The 21,485-nt window shown below is 34.7% G+C and overlaps 1 protein-coding gene across 10 annotated transcripts in view; it reads left to right on the top strand.

Moving 5' to 3' along the window:
* The window catches only part of LEKR1 (leucine, glutamate and lysine rich 1), a 170,536-nt gene that overhangs the window by 71,505 nt on the left and 77,546 nt on the right, over positions 1 to 21,485 (top strand). For all 10 annotated transcript variants that reach the window (XM_072792166.1, XM_072792169.1, XM_072792168.1 and 7 more), the window contains 2 exons: positions 6,628 to 6,803; positions 14,377 to 14,562. In XM_072792166.1, the coding sequence (XP_072648267.1) occupies positions 6,628 to 6,803; positions 14,377 to 14,562 (362 nt within the window). The remainder of the gene's footprint in view (positions 1 to 6,627; positions 6,804 to 14,376; positions 14,563 to 21,485) is intronic.

The raw sequence follows: 21,485 nt of genomic DNA, 5'->3' as shown, positions 1-21,485 counted from the left end.
CTGTTTTATGTGCTTCCTGTGCTCTAGGAACAGAACAACAAAGCCTGGATGATAGCAAATCTGCTTACAATATGATTTACTAAATATTTTATGCCTATTGTTGATGCTTACTGCTCAGAAAAAAATTTTCCTTTCAAAACATGACTGTTCATTCACAGTGCACCTGGTCATCCAAGAGGTGTAGTGGAGATGTACAATTAGATTAATGTTTTCATGCCATCCATTCTGCAGCCCCTGGGTCAAGGAGTGACTTTGACTTTCAAGCCTTATTATTTAAGGAATACATTTTGTAAGGTTATAGCTACCATTGATAATGATTACTCTGATGGATTTGGGCAAAGTAAGCTGAAAACTTTCTGCGAAAGATTTACCATTCTAGATCCTGTTAAGAACATTTGTGAATCAAAAAAAAAAAAAAAGAACCTTTGTGAATCACGGGAAGAGGTCAGAATATCGACATGAACAGAAGTTTGCACGAAGGTGATTCCAAGCTTCATGGATGATTTTGCGGAGTCCTGGACTTCAGTGGAGGAAGTAACTAGTGTAGTGAGAATAACGAGAGAACTGGAATTAGGATGTACAATGGAATATCACTCAGCCATTAGAAATGACAAATACCCACCATTTGCTTCAACGTGGATGGAACTGGAGGGTATTCTGCTGAGTGAAGTAACTCAATCAGAGAAAGACAAACATTATATGTTCTCATTCATTTGGGGACTATAAATAATTGTGAAAGGGAATATAAGGGAAGGGAGAAGAAATGTGTGGGAAATATCAGAAAGGGAGACAGAACATAAAGATTCTTAACTCTGGGAAATGAACTAGGGGTGGTGGAAGGGGAGGAGGGTGGGGGGTGGGGGTGAATGGGTGACGGGCACTGAGGGGGCACTTGACGGGATGAGCACTGGGTGTTATTCTGTATGTTGGCAAATTGAACACCAATAAAAATAAACTTATTATTAAAAAAAGGAATAGAATCTAAAGATATAGCGAGAGAACTGGAATTAGAAATAGAACCTAAAAAAAAAAAAAAAAAAAAAAAGAAATAGAACCTAAAGATATGACTGAATTGCTGCAATTTCATGATAAAACTTCAACGGATGAGGAGTTGCTTCATATGGATGAGCAAAGAAACTGGTTTCCTGGAATGGAATCTACTCCTGGTGAAGATGCTAAGAAGATTGTTGTAATGACATAAAAGATTTAGAAAATTACATAAACTTAGTTGATAAAGTGGTGGGCAGGGTTTGAGAGGATTGACTCAAATTTTGAAAGAAATTCTGTGGGTAAAATGCTATCAAACAGCATTGCATGCTACAGAGGAGTCATTTGTGAAAAAGCAAGTCAATTGGCATGGCAAACTTCATTACAGTCTTATATTTTAAGTCCTCTTTAGCATGTTAAAGTCCTTTTGGAAACCTCCCTTTTTCCTTACCTCCCCTAGTTCCCAAGTATATACTCAGCCACTCCTCACAATCCCATTGCAGCAGCTCTTTAGGCCTTCAGATCCTGTGTCTGTGCTTTAATAAAAATCACTTTTTTTGCACCAAAAAAAAAAAAAAAAGGATTGTCAAATCATCCCAACCTTTAGCAACCATCATCCTGATCAGTCAGCAGCCATCAACGTAGAGGCAACACTCTCCACCAGCAAAAAGGTTGTGACTCATTGAAAATGCATATGATAGCAGTTCTTTTTTTTTTTTTTTAAAGATTTTATTTATTTATTCATGATAGACACAGAGAGAGAGAGGCAGAGACACAGGCAGAGGGAGAAGCAGGCTCCATGCACCGGGAGCCTGACGTGGGATTCGATCCTGGGTCTCCAGGATCGTGCCCTGGGCCAAAGGCAGGCGCCAAACCACTGCGCCACCCAGGGATCCCATGATAGCAGTTCTTAGCAATAAAGTATTTTTAATTAATATATATACATTTTTAAGACATGATACTTTTGCACATTTAATAGACTACAATATAGTATAAACATAACTTCTATAGATATACTGAGAAACCAAACAAGTTTGACTCATTTCATTGTGAAATTTACTTTATTGTGGTGGTCTGGAACCAAACCTGCAATGTCTCCAAGTTATGCCTGTACAAGTCTCACACTCCTTTTGTAAATTCTTTTCTTTCTTTTTTTTTCCATTTGTTTTTATTGGAGTTTGATTTGCCAACGTACAGTATCACACCCAGTGCTCATCCCATCATGTGCCCCCCTCTGTGCCCATCACCCAGTCACCCCAACCCGTGCCCACCTCCCCTTCTGCAACCCTTTGTTCGTTTCCCAGAGTTAGGAGTCTCTGATGGTTTGTCTCCCTCTCTAATTTTTCCCACTCAGTTTCCCTCCTTTCCCTTAAAGTCCCTTTTAATATTTCTTATATTCCCCGTATGAATGAAACCATATGTTTGTCCTTCTCCAATTGACTTACTTCACACAGCATAATCCCCTCCAGGTTCATCCACGTTGAAGCAAATGGCCAGTATTCGTCTCTTCTAATGGCTGAGTAATATTCCATTGTATATAGAGATCACATCTTCTTTATCCATTCATCTTTTGAAGGACATCGTGGCTCCTTCCACAGTTTGGCTATTGTGGACACTGCTGCTGTGAACATTGGGGTGCAGATGTCTTGGTCTTTCACTGCATTTGTATCTTTGGGGTAAATATGTAAATTATTTCTAAATATTTTATTCTTTTTAATGTTATTATGAATAGGGTTATTTTAACATTATTTTTGCAATTGGTTATTGTTGGTATACAGACATAAAGCTGATTTTTGCATGTAGATCATGTATCCAGTGGCCTGTGAACTTGAACCTGTTTGTTCTAGTATTTGAGGGTGTGTGTGTGTGTGTGTGTATTCTTTAGGATTTTCTACGTGGAGGATGTTTCTTCCTAGAGGAGTTTACCAATATTCCAACTCCTTTTACTGCTACTCATTTAGTTGTAATTACCCTTACAACTGTCAGTCTTCATACTAACAGATTGTTAAATACCAGGGCTTCAGTTTCCCCAATACTATTCTAAGTCCTCACTATTCTGCTTGGACTACTCATCTCTCAGCAGCTATGTGTCTTCCTTCATATTTTGCAAAAAAAACCAATTAACATTATAAACACAGACATCATTTACTGTGAATGGAATGACACGTAAATTTCAGACCTCTTCACTCAGGAGCCCCTTCCAAGGTTCTCAGAGGGCCTCTCGCAAAAGTAAGATGGCCTAAAGGTAATTGGTTAAAATTCTTTCTTTTTCCATTCTGATTTTTCTCTTTCTCAAACTTCTGATGTTGATACGCACTTGGAGTCGTCACAAGCATTTGGGGAATCTGAAAAAGGGAAATTGAGTTGGGAAGACAGTATTAAACCTGCCATTTGGAAACATTTTAGAATGCTTCAATAATATAAGCTAGACATCACATACTAAAAATTTTGATGTGCATGAATTTTTTTAAATTAATGGAATAAAAACAAGAAAGATGAATTTAAGCATAGAAATTATTCTGGCAAAAAAAATTGTAACTTTTGGGATGCCTGGGTGGCTCAGCGGTTAAGTGTCTGCCTTCCGGCTCAGGGCGTGATCCTGGAGTCCTGGGATTGGGTCCAACATTGGGCTCCCTGCATGGAGTCTGCTTCTCCCTCTGCCTGTGTCTCTGCCTCTCTCTCTCTCTGTGTCTCTCATGAATAAATAAATAAAATCTTTAAAAAATGTAACTTTTTTGCAGATTATATTACAGGTGAATTCATTAAAAGAAAGATACATTTTCAACAAAAACTCTTGGATTGGGGCACCTAGGTAGCTCAGTGGTTGAGCATCTGCCTTTGGCTTGGGTCATGATCCTGGAGTTTTGGGATCGAGTCCTGCATCAGGCTCCCTGCATGGAGCCTGCTTCTCCCTCTGCTTGTATCTCTGTCTCTCTCTCTGGGTTTCTCGTGAATAAATAAATAAAATTTTTAAAACAAAACAAAACAAAAATCTCTTGGATTAATTCATAATCCATTCAATGAAGTGGAGTCAGTTATTTAAATACATTGAAGAAAGATTTAAGTGTCTTGCCAATTTCACTGACTACAACATAAAAATCATACGACTTCAAGGACATCTAAGATAAATTGGCTTATGAGTTTCATCATTTCAAAGACAATTTAAGCCTAGTCATTTTCTAAAAACACTTGAAATGCTCCTAATCCTATAATCATATAAAAAATTGATAAGCTTTTTTCCAAATTACATGGTATATAATATTTACACAGTATTATCAATAATAAGCCATAAACCTGAAAGAATCTTTTGAAACTACCAATAATAAAAAAAACTAATGGCCATGCTAGATGAAAGGTTATATAATTTTTATATTCTCTCCCCATAAAGTAATATATAAAAATGGTTCTCATATGAACAAGTGGTTATAGAACATGTAGACAAGAATTGCAAGTGGATGCACCTGAGCAGCTCAAGTTGGTTAAGCCTCTGACTCTTGGTTTCGGCTTATTATTTTCCTGTATTTTGTGATATTGGTGGAATTCATCAACTTAATTTTTATTTATAATGATTTTTCTCATCCTCTATATAATTGCACTTTTAAACTTAATTTTTAAATATATTTTTTTAGAGCAAGACAGAGTTGGGGTGCAGAGGGAGAGAGAGAGAGAATCTTAAACAGGCTCCACACCTAGCATGAGGCTGGACGTGGAGCTCGATCTCACAATCCTGAGACCATGACCTGAGCTGAGATCAAGAGTTGGATGCTTAACCAACTGAGCTACTCAGCCACCTCATATAGACATCATTTTTGTATTCTTTTTTTCTAGAAAGCACTCCTCCCACTCACCACTAATCATATAAGATTTAGGCCCCACAAAACATGAATCTGCTCCTAGCCAATAAGCTTCAACTTTCTGTGTTCTGCCCTTCTCCTACAGAAGCCCCTGAATCTGCATCCAGTCTTTTTTTCTGTTAAATATCCTTCTAAGCCTGGGCTCCCATGTATATGGCTTACTCTCAGCAGCTTCCTTAAACCAAACCATTAGCCCCTTGACCTTGACTTAGTTCTTAGCTCTTGTCTCCCTGTCTTACCAGTTTCTGGCTCCACATTCAAACTCCCCATTCTTACTTTTGTCCCCCTTGACTAAGTGATCTATTTGGACTCCTTCTCTTCCTTTTTGAAATTAGCGTCTCTTAGCTCCCAGCTCTGCATGCTGATTGAGGCCTCTCCTGTGGCTTCTGGTCACTCAGGTGGACTTTAGTTGACATATAAAATGATATCACCCTTCTTTCTGACAAAGGCTAATCTTTTAGCCTCTGCCTTACATCTGTCCTTTCTAGGACTTTACACAAGAAATTGACTGCACCTCTTGTCTGGGTTTTTAGCCTCTAATTGTACTTGTGGCTATGTGCATGCTCAGGTGTCTCTTACCTCAACAAACCATTCTACTCTGCATTTTTCTCTTTCTCTTCTTGCCATTTAAGTCAAGGTTCGTGATTATGGTATCACCTGTTTTGTCACTTCTGCTTTATAGCTCCGTCCTTTCCTACCTAATGCTTCTCTCTGAGATCACCAGAGGCCTCCTTAATATCAGGTACGGTGGACTCTGTTCAGCCTTTATCTGAAGGCTTAAACACTGGCCACTACCTTTTTGCTTAAATTCTCTGATTTCCTGGATTTCTGATATTACTTTTTTTTTTCTCTTTTACTCCCTAGTCTTTTTTGAGGGATTCTTTTCTGTTTTAGTCCCATAAATGTTAGTGTTATCCAGTGTTTTTGTCCTCAGCACTATTCACTTCTTCATTCATCCAACTGGGTGATCTATTATTTTTACTCATTCCTTTGTCAGTATTTGTTGAGCATATACATGTGGTAGGTACTGTGCTAGGTGCTTGGGAAACTGTGATGAATAAGACAGATATAGTCTCTGCATCATAAATCTTGTCTATTCGAGAAGATAAATATTAAACAAATAATTACACTTCCATGGCTTCAGTCATCATTTTTTTTGCTAATAACTCCTAGATCTATGCCTGAATCTTTTTTGATTATTAGGTAAATTATAGCCAGAACATCTGAAGTGATAAAAATCACTGAGATTGAAAAAAAATATGTGATTACTTTGAATTGTGACATTTCATGAAGCAAAAGCACTGGATCAATCATTTTAAAAGATATTATTACCGCAGCTTTTACATAGCCTGGAGAATCTCGGTATGTAGCAAGAATACTGTCTAAGAATCTGAGATTCTCATTTTGGCTCTGATTTTCACTTTGACCTAATTTTCTTTACTAAATATTTACTGTTGAATGAATTTAAAAGATTAATAGAATTAATGTGTATGAAAAAGTTAGCTGTCTTTATTTATAGCTAAAATAATAACACAATAGAAATAAGCTGGAGTGACCATATACCTCAGTTTTCCTAGGATATCCTCAGTTTATATCTGTCATCTCAGCAAAATAAAATAGCACCTTTATTTTACTCCTTTTACTTTCAAAATTGTCTCCATTTAGACAATAAATTATATGGTCATTCTCAAAATGTTTTTTCAAAGAAAACCATTTTCTTGATGAAATATTTGTGATTATGCTTCCTTTTTAAAAAATTCTTAATTTTTTTAAAACTATTTTACAGTCAAAAATTGGTGGAGTACAAATATTTCTGGAATAAGACTCTTTCACTACTTACTTTTACTAAAAGGGAGCTAACCAGTATTAAAAATGAAGTATGTGATAATTTTCAAAATTGGACTTCACTGAAAGGAGAAGTTTTTCTACAAATTAAATCCATAAGTGAAACAGCCTTGACAGGTTTGTTATGTATATTTACAATGTAATCATCTTCTTTTCTTTTTTTGGGTGTATGGTGCATCATATGTAATGAAATAATTCTTCATTTTATGTGATGGGACTTGTGATCAACTTTTAAATTTGTTATTGGTTGGTAAACTAGCAGGCTGTTATGGCCTCTCTGAACACTGGAATTCAATAATTATAGGCTGACCTAAGATAAACCATGATACATCTATCTGGAGCTGTGACCAGAAGTCTGTTTATTACTGTTCAATGTGCCAATTTGTACTTTAAATTTTTTCTTCTGTTCATGACTTTGTATTTCATGTTGGATCAGTCTTTCCTCGGGTAACTGATAAATTCTGGACAAAATCACTACTTAAAAACACTGCACAGTGACCAAAACTTAATCGTTAATATAACAGAAGAAATGACAAATATTGAGAGAAGGCATATTACTGAGTGAAAGAAGCCAATCTGAAAAAGCCACATACTATAAGATTCCAACTAAATGACATTCTGAAAAAAAGGCAAAACTATGGATATAGTAACGAAATCTGTTTTTGCCAAGGTGGAAGGGAAATATGAATAGGTTGAGTTGAAGGATTTTTAGAGCAATGAAAATACTTCATATGATACTACAATAGTGGGTACATGTCATTTTACATTTGTCAAAACCCACAGAATGTAAAACCCAAGAGTGAATTCTAATAAAAACTAAGAATTTGGGATAATTATGATGTGTGAGTATAGGTTCGTTGATTATAAGAAATGTCCCACTCTGGTGCAGGGTGTTGATGATGGGAGAGGCTGTGCATGTATGGAGAGAGGTTATGTGGAAATTCTCAGTACTTTCTGCATAATTTTTCTATGAAACTGATATATTTTGTAAAAGAAAATAATGGAACTGGGTAAATTCTCTGGGGTTTTATTTTTTATTTTTGTTTGTTTGTTTAAGGCTGTTAGATTGAGGGCAGGGTACAGTGTGTTCCATACAGGGAAGCTAAGACTCTGATAGAAATCTATAGTGTTTTTGGCTTAAAGACTGGAGGACACAGATTAAGGCATCCTCTGAGAGAGAATATCCCAGAAAAGAGATGATCAGAGAGAGCGCTCAGATTTTTGCATATAAACTCTTTCCAAATCTTTGGCCTATTCTTGAAATACATGTGCACAGGGAAAATTTTAAACAACGCATCAAAAGCCAAAATAATTGATATTTTAGCTGCTGCTTACCCAAGGGAAGACGTATTTTACAGTTTGGGTTCAGCCAGGTTAACTGCTTATTAAAATAAAACCATGCCAAAATCACTAACCTTTAGACAAGCATAAGAGATTTCAGGGTCTCCATAACATAACATCCTCAATGTTCAGGATACAACCCCAAATTTCTTGGTCTGGAAAGAAACAGGAAAACATGGCCTATACTGAGTTGATCCAGATGATATAAATGACTAACCAGGATTTCAAATTAGCTGTTAACTATGTTCAGTGACATAAAGGAAAGTAAGCTAGTAATGAATGAAAAGATAGAATACTTTAGCAAAAAACTATTAAAAATTGGATATTCAAAATGGAAAAGTACAATACCTGAAATAAGAATTTACTGGATAGACCTATATAGCATATTGTGATTATAGAAAAAAAAATCAGTGAATTTAAGATAGATCAATAGAAAAGATTCATTTTAAAGAGGAGAGATAAACTTTGAAAAAAAAATGAACAGAACCCCAGAGCCCTTAGGATGGATTAAAATGTACCATAAGTGATAAATATGAGTAAGTATGAAAGACTATTTCTTTGAATTAAAAAAATTGTATATTCTTAAAGTAGGAATTATTATTATACGTAGGGTTTATAAAGTATGTTAACCTATGACAACTAGAACATAAAGATGGAGAGAAGTGGTAAATAAATCCAAATAGTTGCACTTTTTATATTTTATGTGATTTAATATGATAAATATTATATGTAGACTAAAAGATATATAATTCATAAAGCAGTCACTACAAAATAAATACAAAAAGATAAAACTAAAAAGCTAATAAACACTAACTCTTTTAAAGGTATCCAAACAGTGGAAAATTAATGTTACCTGTCTCTAAGATTTATTATGTATTATGGCATATGGATCATCATAGATTAGTGGAACAAAATAGCCTGGTAAATGATCCTATTTGTATGACTACTTCACTTTTGACAAATGTGTCAAAAACAATCCAATGTGAGAAAGTCTTTCAGCAAATTGTGATAGAACAACTGAATAAGCATATGGCAAAATATACCTTGACTGCTACATGAAATTAATTCAAGATAAATCATAGAATTAGAGATAAAAGCTAAAACTATCAAAGAAGAAATAGAGCAAATATCTTCATAAATTGGTAGTAAATGAAGGTTTCTTAGATAGGACATAAAAGTAAGAAAAAGACTAAAACTTGGTATGTTAGACTTTATCAAAATTAAAAACTTCTGTTCATCAAGACATGCCATTAAGAAAATGAATAGGTAAGCCACAGACAGAAAAAATATTTTAGAAAAACGTGTCAAAGAACTGCTGTCCAGGTTACATGAAGAATACCAACAAGTCAGTAACAAAATGACAAAAAACCCAATCAAAAATGGCCAAAAGATTTGAATGGACACTTTACAAGGAAACATACAAATGACCAATAACGACATGAAAAAGTGCTCAACATTATTGGTCAAAAGGGAAATGCAAATGTCAATAGTACATACTCACCAGATTGGTTAAAATGAAAAAGCTTGAGAATAGCAAATGTTGGTGAGAAAGGAAAGCAAATGGAACTCTTATACAAATTGGTGAAAGTATAAAATGCTATAGCCACTTTGAAAAAAGATCTGACAGGTTTTGTTATAAAACTAAATATATACCTAACCAATGACCCTTGAAATTCTTCCCTTAGATATTTATGCCCTCCACAAGTAAAAACATATGTCCACACATTTATCCTAAAGTGTTCTTGTGGCAGGCTTGTAGCCTTAAATAAAATTAATAAAAAAATAAAATAAATAAAATTAATGTTCTTATAGTTTAAATGTATTTATTAATATATAAATAATATATTAAATATATATGTACATATAAAATACAGACCCACATAAATATGTTGAACTGATTTTTGACAAGGGTAAGCAAGCAGTTCAGTGGAGGAAGGATAGCCTAGCCTTTTTTAACTGACTGAAAGTAATATCGGAGACAATTGAGTAATTGGAGTAATTACTAGAGTAATTGGTTATCTATAGGCCAAAAAAAAAAAAAAAAAAAGCATGATGTACAATAGGAAACCTTAATAGTTAGAACCTCAATAAAATTAAGAACTTTTGCACTAAGACCTGGTAAAAGGATGAAAAGGCAAGTTACAGATTAGGAGAAAACACTTGTGGACCACACAAAGGACTTTTATCTAGAATACATGAAAAACTCTCAAAACTCTACATTTTAAAGAAACAGTGTAATTAGGAAATGGACAAAATATATCAGCAAAAATTTCACCAAAGAGGATATGCAGATGGCAAAAAGCGTGTGAAAAATTGTTCAACATCATTAGTCAATTAGGGAAATGCAAATTATAACCATAATGAAATGAAATCACATCTATTAGAAATGTCTAAAACTGTAGAGATTTCCTGAGAACATAATGACCTAAAATAATTTTAAGTCCATGTGGCTAACAGGACTAAGAACAACAGAATGATCTTATCGAGATAAAGAAATATGTAAGAGTAATACTAATAATTGTACTTAAATTAGTTAACATTGTATGATAGTTCTTCTGAAAGCGAAAAACCTGTATTAGCTATAAACTTTGACAGTATTACAAACATTTTAAATGACAAATACTTTTAAAAAAACTCTCAGCTTTTATTTATGATCTACATGGATGTATCTTTATGGTATGATTTGATTCTGCATGGCATAGTTCTTCAATTGAAAAGTTGATATAAAAAAACATGAAACATTTTTATAAGAAGTGAAATAACCTCCTAATTCATATTCCTAATTCCTTTATCCTAACATAATTATTTTCATTTTCTCATTTTATCTCCTATTCCAACACATGCTCATCTATTTTTTGCATATTTATAATCACAATGTAAATGCTAATAAGTATTCTAAACTGTAGTGTTATTGGCTGAATTTTATCACTCCCCTAAATTCATACATTGAAGTCCTAATCCCTCAGGACTACAAATACAGTTACATTTGGAATTAGAGTCCTTAAAGAAATAAAGTGGATGGGCTCTAATCTAATGTGATTGATGTTCCTTATAAAAAAGAGGAAATTTGGAAACAGATACATACAGAGGGAAGAGTCTTGAAGACACAGCCAAGTGTCTCCAAGCCAAGTAGAAAGGCCTGGAACAGATCCATCCTTCCTGGCCCTCAGAAGAAACTTACCCAATTGATAGCTTGATCTCAGACTTTTTAGCTTCCAGAACTATGAAAAAAAAATCAATTTCTGTTGCTTCAGCCACTCATACAGCAGCCCTAACAAACTAATAAATATAGTGAACCCCATACACATTGCACAACATTATTTGAGATACTTTAAAAGATTTGCACATTAAAATTTAGGCTTAAAATCAAAGTCCAAAAAAGAAACAATATTCCTAGAAAAGGCATTGCTTAATATTTTACTGACAAAATATGTTGATTATTGAATAGCAGATATGAGTGAAATATTTCCTACCCCTCTAAGGAGTGGATTTCTCTTTGTGTAATCAATATATTTTAGTTCAAATTTTCTTAGATTAGGTTTTCTTAAACCAGAGCACAGGATTTTATTTTTCCAGAAATTTCAGGAAAAAAATATTTTTAGGGTAGAATCACCACACTAAAGGTAGACTATTTTAAGTAGAATCAATTTGCTTCCATTATCAAAGTAACTATTGATTGAATAGCTCTTGAAGTTTTAAAATTCAAGTTCTGAATTGGGCATAGAGATGTAGCCCACATTTTTCATAAAATTGAAGAGATTAGGGATAGGATAGGCCTATTTGTTTATCTTATTAAGAATGTTTGCTCCTTAAAAAAAAAATGTTTGCTCCTTTTGCTTATGTGTTTTACTACCTTATCTAGTCTGACATTAAATAATCTGGGGCTCAAAATGCTTGCCTATGAAGTGAAGGGTAAGGTAAGAAAAAAAAATATTCAGAAACCGGTATATCAGAAACTAGGGGTTTTGCTCAACAATGACTTTACTCATTTAGTAGATATGTATTGAGCTCCTGTCATTTCTAGGACATCATGGTAGAAATTGTGGGTGGCATAAAAAATGAGTAAGATATTATCTTGACCTAAAATAACTTACAGTCTAATAGTAGGTCATATGTATGCATATGATCAGTGCAATAAAAATGGGATAGCTGGTGCGAGTTCCAGGAAGATGTAGGTCACTTCCAGATTGGGTCAGGAAAGATTTCCAGGCCATGGTAGCCTATGAGCAGTGGCAGGCCAGATGTATGAGGTCAGGAGGCCTTCATAGGGGGTACTGAGGCGCAGGGGAAACAGAAGGTGGGTATAACGACCAGAATAGGTTAATCTGATGGAGATAACTTCTGAACCCCAAATTGGGATACGTGACTGACAGGAAGTTGTAAAATGATGAAAGTAGGATTGACTATTTGACACCAGGATTGCCAAACAACAGGGATGTGTAATTTGCCAAGGGTGACTGACTTCACCTTCGTTGAGTTTACTCTCCTAATACCATGTCAGAAACATTGTTCCTGTTGTTTTGGAAATCTTGCTGTACTTTTCCATGTGTTAAGAATATATTTTACAAATAAATTTGTATTGCAGATTCTTATTATTTTAATGTCAGATAGAAAGTCATGTTGACACGAGCAGTTATTTTCGAGACAGATAGTAGTGTATACTTACAGAGTCAGCCTGCTAACCTAAGCAGTATTATTCTGGCAAATGAAAAATAGGTGACAGCATGTGCAGACTCCTCTGCAGTGTCATTCTGATTTAAACACAGATATGATTAGGATATGAGACAATTTATTCAGCATAAGGAGCCACCTTGATACAGAAATACCCAAGAAGACTGTTTAGGCCTGAGGAAAAACTGCAACCTCCATATTTTTTTAAACTCTCTTCTTTTAAAATTTTATGCACTAGTGTGTTAGCAGTTTTCCTCATACAAACAGGTGCATATCCATAAATATTTAGAAGCACATAGTTATTCTTAGGAAAAAGATTCCCATATAAAGTAATCATTGGAATATAGTAGAACCTCACTTATTTGGTCCCTGCCAATTTATTGCCCCAGGTTTTCCATTTTGAGCAGTAATTAAAAGTGATGAAGGTGCCAGACCCTTTGTGCTCATGCCCTAGATCCGTCTTCAGGGTCATGTTCTCTTCCAGACATACTCGTCACCCACAGAAAGACATTTTGCATTCCTCTGCTTGGACTACGTTCCTAATCCTACTCATCGGCATATTCTCTTCTCTGTGCCCCGTCTGGCCTAGCAGCTGACTTCTCCTGTAACCACTTACCAGGCCACATTGCCCCTGCTGCTATGTCTGTCTTAGGGATGTCTGCTTCTGGTTTTCACTTGCCCACATGGCTGCTGCTTCTGCTGTGGTGGCTCTAAGACCAAGCCAGACTCCTCTGATACCCAGTCACGCGCTACACCCATCACACAGCCCAGGACAAGCTAACCAAGGGAGGGGATGCCAAGCGGAAAAAGCAGACTGTCCATATTTTCATATAGGTCACATCCTCATCAATTCAAATAAACTGTGGTTGTACAAATTTTATAGTACTTTACCATTATTGTCTGGTTTTTAAAATATTTTAATAGTGGCTTAAGACAGTCATGCTGAAGAGATTGATTAAGGGAGATCTTGATAATTATTCTAAAGGGTAATGTGCTCCATGCATTTCTCACAAAATTATGTAAAATTAGCACATTTAAATCTACATAATGCTGTCAAGGCATATTTCTATTAAGCTTAATCTAAGGAGATAGAATAATGCCAAGTGATTGCTATGATGAAATTCTGGTCTCATTTTGAGGGCACAGAGTATTACTAGAATCATTAAGGTATATTAACTAATACTTTCTGCCCATAAATTTATTAGTTTTGGACACTACATTCTTTTATTCCTCTCCACCCCTACTGCCTTTCTTCATAATTTGTATAGCATATACCCTAGTTACTTTCCTAGAAATGTCACCCAACCAGCTCATGCTAGCACATTTAAATTTACTTTTCTGAATCATGGTGCCAGGAAAACAATTTAATTTCAATAAAACTCAGAACATTATGCAGATATTCATATATGTGAGTATTTAAAAAGCAAAATGGATTGCCATTTAATACGATTTCAAGGCTAAACTGCGAAAGATTCTCATGCATCATTTAGTGATACAATCCTTTTATTTTTTTCAGAATAACTACTAAATTTAAATTTTTTGGTTAGGTGTCATTATACTGACAGAAAAGTCATCTTGACTTTCAACTATTAATTTCCTAAAAGAAAATAATCATTCTATGAGGAAATGATTTATGATTTAATTTTGTCTATTAGTAAACTTTGAATTTTCTTTACAGAAATAGAGATACTAAAGAAAAGTTTGACAGTGTCCCAGAGAAATAAGACATGCCTTGAAGAGGAAATGAAAAATCTGAAATTGTTGTCAGATGCAGCCATACTGAGATCTCAGCAGATTCAGGCATCCAAACAACAGGAAGTAAACTTGCAAACCAGATGCCATGACTTGCAAAAAGAAGTCGTAGGTAAAAGAAAATTATTTTTTGCTGTTGTTAGCAACTAGCCATAATAAGAAATGTCTAAATCTTTATTTCTCTTATAAAAAGTCTTGTTTTAATTATTTTATGTTGCAAATATGCCTAATTACTAGTAACTACGTCAATAACTGTGCCTGTGATCAGTGTTTACCATCTTCCCTTCCCGTTCTGCTAATTAGAGTGATGAGACTTAAGTGAATGTACTCCTTAATTTTTCCCAAATGAAAATATTAAAAATTGTGTTTTGGGCACCTTGGGCAAAGTTTTAAATTTCTACCTCAGAGGAGTAAGTGTCTTGGCACTAAGGCTATGTAATTTGCACTTTTCCCTAAAGGCAGTAGGAATCGTTGAAAGTTGGTAGTCAGGAGAATGATATAATATAAGCCGTGTTTTAGCAAAATTAAGCTATTAGCAGTGATTGGAGGTATTCCAGACATCAAGCAATTGGAGCTGGGTAGCCATTTAGAAAATATCTGTGCTGGTAACCCAGGCCTAGACTAACCGTAAGAAGCTGAAGTAGGTGGGAACTAACATTTTTAGGTCCTAATGTGCACTGTATATAAATTGCTTTTGTCAATTCCCACAGTGACTATGAAAAACAGGTATAATTATCCCATCTTGCAGAGGAGAGGATCAAGGCCTAGAACGGTAACATGCCTGTTTTCACATAGCTGATAAATGGCAGGGAGTGAACGCAGACCTAGTCAGATTCCTAGGCTCAAGCTTGTCCCAGTGTCTCCTTGGTCCTCTCCATCGCCAAGATGGGAAAACTAAGATAGAACCAAGATTGAGCAGACTACCCAGGACGAGGGAGGTGAACACCCGACTGAGTAGACGGGGCGAAGGAAGTCACAAGCGCTCTGAACCTCTTTTCTTGGGAATATTTAATAATGGGAACATTTTGTAGACTAGGAAATCTGGAAAGGAACTGATGTTAGAATGGAAAATAAGGACTCATTACATAAACTGGGAGCAGATATCAGATATTTTAATTTTCCCTTCTATGGATTGCCTATTTATAGATTGCATTATTGGAATTTTCCTTGATAATTCTTAAGAGCAGTTTGTATAGTGTAGTAATTATAATCTATATTTAATTTTTTTATTTAATTGTTTTTCTAATGTATAATTTTTTTATTGACTTTTTATGGTAAATTTCACCATATCCAAGTTTTTCGTTTTGTACAAATCACTGCCTTTAATTATTTCTGATTAGTTTTGGTTAAAATAGTGCCTCCCATTCTTAAATTATACAGACAGTCTCCTGAGTTTTCCTACATTTAAGTCTTTAATACAGGTAAGATTTATTTTTTATATGGTGTGAGATATGAGGGTTTAGTCTTTCCAAATGGATAACCGGTTTTATCAGTATTATATATTAAATAATCCATCCTTTCCACTGAATAGAGCTATCATCTGTCATATGTTGAAATTTTATACATGCTAGCATTGATTAGTATGTTCTCTCTTCTGTTCAACTAATTTATTTAATATACCACTAATACATATTTGTTTGATTATGATGACTTACTAGCATATTCTCATAGCTGGTAAGTCTTTTCTGCCTCTACTGTTTTTCTTAAATATATATTTGGAGGAGTTATTCTTTGATTTGAACTTTATAAGATCCTTGCTTTACTTCCAATCCAAAGACTCTAATAGATACCTAGTAAAATTCTTCTCATCCAGTCTTTATACTTTTCTTACATATTCACAAGCAGTTATTCTTCCATATAAACATTAAGGTACTTACATTTAATTCTAATCCCAACAGGGATTCTAGCTAGAATTGCATTATATTTATATACTACGTTTTGGGGAATTGACAGTTTAGTGATACTAAGTCTTCTTAATATTATAAAATCTTCTCATTCAAGAATATAAGATGTCCTTTCATTTCTTTAAATTTTTTTGTTTTTAAATATATTTTCAGTTTTATTTGAATGTTTCTTTGTCATTCTTATTAAATTTATGACTATTGCATTTTTGCATCTACTATAAATGGATCATTTTCTCTATTTCAGCTTCTTGATATTTGTTTTTTTATTTCTTTGGTGCAAAAAGATGCTTTTATTATAGTAGAGAGACACGACTATGGGCAGAAAGAGCCGCACTGGGATTTTGAGGAGTAACTGCTTTTATACCTTTTAGTTAGTAGGAATTAGGGATAGTCTCTAAGGAATTCGTGCATGTTAAAAGCAATGTTTCTAGGATCTTGGAGGGCTAGCTAATGTTAAGATAAGGTTGCTTTTAGTCTTCAATGAAATATCAACAGTAAGGCCGCAGTGAGTTCCTTGAGGGTTACACTCTGCTTGTCTCAGAGATTTATCAGTGAGCTGCAAGTTGTAAGGAGACAATTATTTTAGCTGCATTTCTCTTGCCTTTGTTCTCCTCGTCATTTACCTCCTGAACAATTTTGACCCTTAAATTTTAAAGATTGCTGAGGGTGGAAGATTTTATCTTCTGTAACTTTGTCCTGATGAATAGGGATGTAGAGATGTCCCCACCCATGGGTCAACATTAGTCAGTTGGGAATGTAGGAGTTATGAACAGAGGCAGAGGCAGCTGAATCCAAGGTAGACAACCTATGTAAATCTCCTTGAGTAGAAAGGATCATCTGTCAGTTTGAAGTTAAGGCACTGAAGGAATCTTGGCACCAGGTGGAGAGACATTGGAAAAAACAGCAAAACATGATTAAAATTATTATGAGAAAAAGAAGCCCAATAAAGAGACCTTTGATAGCTGACCAAAATCCTCCTCCCATCTGGGAATTTAACCAATTATTAAAGGAGAGAGAAGGATTGTTTATTTTTTAAAAATATTTTATTTATTCATAAGAGACAGAGAGAGGCAGAGACATAGGCAGAAGGAGAAGCAGGCTTCCTGCGGGGACCCCGATGCGGGACTCAATCCTAGGAGCCTGGGGTCACTACTGAGCCAGAGGCAGATGCTCAACCACTGAGCCACGCAGATGCCCTGAGAGAGATTGTTTAAAATGCCAATTTGAATATTTATATCTTTTAGTAATCCTGTTAGATTTTTGTGATAATCTGGAATATATACATAGCATTCTGTTTTTATGATGGCACGTGTTCATCCTGTGCAGCGGTTAAGATATCTAATACCATTTTATTTTGTAGAACTGCTTTATGAATGAGTTATTTCAGTGTTTAATAATGTAATGCTATTTTGAGAGTCCCTGAAGGCCTTAATTGTGTAGCAAGTGATGTTAGCCATCATATAGACTATTTCATTGAGAAAGCAATCAGGTAATTAATAAGAGGCACTTTTATGGAAACAAAAGATAAATATAGGTTAATGCTTGGAACAAATAACAAACCCAGTGTCTGAGTCTCCAGTACTATCAGTGAGATTTTCAGGTGTTAGGTTTGAAGCATTCTCAGATAGAGTGGGAACAGGCAGTGGGAATCAGATGAATTTTTCTGGTTTGTAATTTAAATGTCTCTGATGATCCTTTTGAATGACCCATAGTGCAACAAGCACAAAGATTGTCTATATATGAGTTTTGTGGCAATTTCTTTGAAATTGGGGCAATTTCTTTGAAATTTCTTTGAAATACCCTCAAGTTGTCCATCATCATCAGTTTTTAGGGCTTTAGGAAAAAGAGCAATTTTAAGTAGGAAAATGGAAGAAGATTGGAAATCTTGGTATTTGTTGATAGAATAAACAAAGGCTATTTTTTTGTGTATTTATCTTCTATCCATCAACTTTATAAAATCCTTATATTCTAGTGTTTTTACTAGTCTCTCTTGGATTTTCTTTTTTTTATTTTTAGGATTTTAATTATTGGGGGGGGTACACAAGTAGGTAGAGCGACAGACAAGGGAGAGGGAGAAACAGGCTCCCTACTGAACAGAGAGGCTGACAGGGGCTCAATCCCAAGCCCCAATCCCTGGGATCATGGCCTAAGCTGAAGGCAGATGCTCAACCAACTGAGCCACCCAGGTGCACCTCTCTTGGATTTTCTAATTCTACAATTATGTTGCCTGCCCCAACACCCCTGAAAAAGAGTTCATCTATTTTTCCAGTGTTTACATCTGTTATTTTCTTATCTTGTTCATATCTTTTTAAATTCATTTAAACCCCTGAGACTGTGTTAAATAATAATGATAACATTGAGCATCCATATCTACTTCCTGATTTTAATTTAAATTATTTGGTATTTTGCCACTTGGAATTATATATGATGTTTTTGGTAGACATTTATTTTTAATTAACTATTTTGCTTCTACTCCAATTTTACTTATATGTTTCATATGAAATGCTTTTGAATTTTGTTAAAAGCCTTTAAGCATCTATTGATATAATAGTATTTTTTCCCCTTTAACTAACTGGTAAAATGGATTAGTATTATTGAATTTCCTGATATTGAAACATCTTTAGTTTTATGGAATAAACCCTACATCATTTAACTTTTTAAATATATAATTTGCTACGTGGTTATATTTTATTTATAAATTTGGTACATGTATACTACTAAGTGAGATTAGCTTATAAATTTTTGGTTATTAGGGGAAACTAATTTTATCAGAGTTTTGCATTAAAATGAACTAAATATCATAAATACCCTTTTTAAAAAAGATTTTATTTATTTATTCATGAGAGACACACACACACAGAGAGAGAAAGAGGCAGAGACATAGGCAGAGGGAGAAGCAGGCTCCATGCAGGGAGCCTGCTGCGGAACTTGATTCTGGGACCCCGAATCACGCCCTGGGCCGAAGGCAGGCTCTAAACCCCTGAGCCTGGCAGAGGGAGCCCCAAAATTCTTATTTTCACATATTTCCTCTATCTATGGCTAGGCCTGATTTCTGGTGTTTAATCTTGTGTGCTTTTGTTTTGTCTTTTATTATTTATCAGGCTTGCAAAACTTTGTTTTTTAGTCTTTTCAAACAACTAGCCTTTTTTTTTTTTAAGATTTTATTTATTTATTCATGAGACACACAGAGAGAGAGAGAGAGAGAGGCAGGACAGAGGCAGAGGGAGAAGCAGGCTCCATGCAGGGAGCCCGATGTGGGACTTGATCCCAGGTCTCCAGGATCAGGCCCTGGGCTGAAGGCGGCGCTAAACCACTGAGCCACCCAGGCTGCCCCAACCTTTGTATTTTTTAATGCTTTCCATTAATTTTATTTTCCATAACATTATTTTTTACTTCTATATTTATTAATTTCCTATCTCTAGTTTCTTTTTGTTTGTATGTTTTTATTTTTGAGACTTCTTTTTTATAGGATTTTATTTATTTATTTGAGAGAGAGAAAGACAGAGAGAGCAAGAGATAGCACGATTGGGGAGGAGAGGGAGAAGCAGGCTCCTCACTGAGCAGGGAGCCCAACTTGGGGTTGGACCCCAGAACCCTGGGAGCATGACCTGAGCTGAAGGCAGATGTTTAACCAACTGAGCCTCCCAGGCACCCCTATTTTTCAGACTTCTGAAGGAAATATTTCATTCTTTTATTTCTCATCTTTTTTTTTTTTTGTTTAATAGTAGAGACATTTAAGGAAGTAAAGTTTTCTTTGGTGTAAAATTTTCTCAATCTCATATCTTTAATATGAATTATTCTTCTTTTCAATGGTGTCTAAATACTCTAATTTCTAATTTTTTTATTTGGTGAAAGGGTTTATCTAGGAGTATACTTCTTAATTTCTAAATAGTTAATTATTTGGGGAAGGAGTTATTTTCTTGGGGTTATTCTGACTGAATAATGTGATTTATAATAACTTTTTGAATTTGTGAAGCTTTCCTTTATGTTGTGTACATGATCAATTGTTATAAATGTACCTTAGAAATACAAAATGTAATTCTCAGCTTGATGGACATAATGGTATCTCAGCTGAGTGTAGGATTCTTGGGTTCTTTTCTCTCTGACTTCTGGCTTTCACTGCTACAAATGAGAAGTCTACTGTAGCTCTGATCCTTTTTCCTTTAAAGGTAACTCATTCTTTTGCCTGAAAGCTTGTTAGATTTTTCTTTTTCTTCTTTGTTCACTTTTTTCCATCAGACTTCAGTAGGACTACTCATAATTTTTGGTTCATGACACAGTCCTGGCTGGGACTTCATATATAATCTTGAATAGAATAAAATAGTAGGCATCTTTGTCTCATTCACAATTTTGTAAAAATATGCTGCTGAATAACTGTGGGTTTAATCAGAAATTATAATGAATGTAAGATATCTAAAGAAAGCCATTAAGAACACTGTATAGCAAAACTTGTGAGATACAGCCAAGGAGGGGTTTTGAGGGAGATGTATAGATTTGAATAATAATATAAGAAGGAAAGAACAAACAACAAACTCAAAGAATTTAAAAGAAAAAAAAATAAAAATAAGAGCAGCAGTCAGTGAAATAGAAAATAAAGATGATAAAGAAGATGAACAAAACAAAGCATTGATATTTTCCTAAACCAACAAAGTAGACTTTTGGCAAGTTTGATCAGAAGACGAAAGAAAACACGAGCAATGGAGGAGGGACAATGACTACAGATAAAGAGTAAAAAAATAAATAAAATGAAAGTGGATGCTGTTGACAACCTTATGCCAACAACTTTGAAATTCTAGATGAAGTGGACATACTAGTAGAAAAATATTTTACCAAGACTTACTCAAAAAAATTAAATGGTCCTATAACAATTAAAGAAATTGGAGCATTGCCCTCTCACAGAGAAAACACCAGATTTTTTTACAAGCAAGTTCTACCAACTTTCAAGGAACAAAAGATCTTAATTTTATACAGTATTTTCTAAACAACTAAAAACTAGAGATGATTTACCAACTCAGTCTATAAAGCCAAGGTAACAGTTTTACCAAAATCAGGCAAAGATATTAAAAGTAAGGAATATTATGGGCCTATTTATATTATGAACATCAATGTAACAATTTCAACTGTATGATAT

The sequence above is a fragment of the Canis lupus genome, chromosome 22 (assembly GCF_048164855.1).
Source record: "Canis lupus baileyi chromosome 22, mCanLup2.hap1, whole genome shotgun sequence".
NCBI classification, from domain to species: Eukaryota; Metazoa; Chordata; class Mammalia; order Carnivora; family Canidae; genus Canis; species Canis lupus.
Note: the sequence above shows the minus strand (reverse complement) of the source record. Positions and strands in the feature narration are given on the sequence as shown.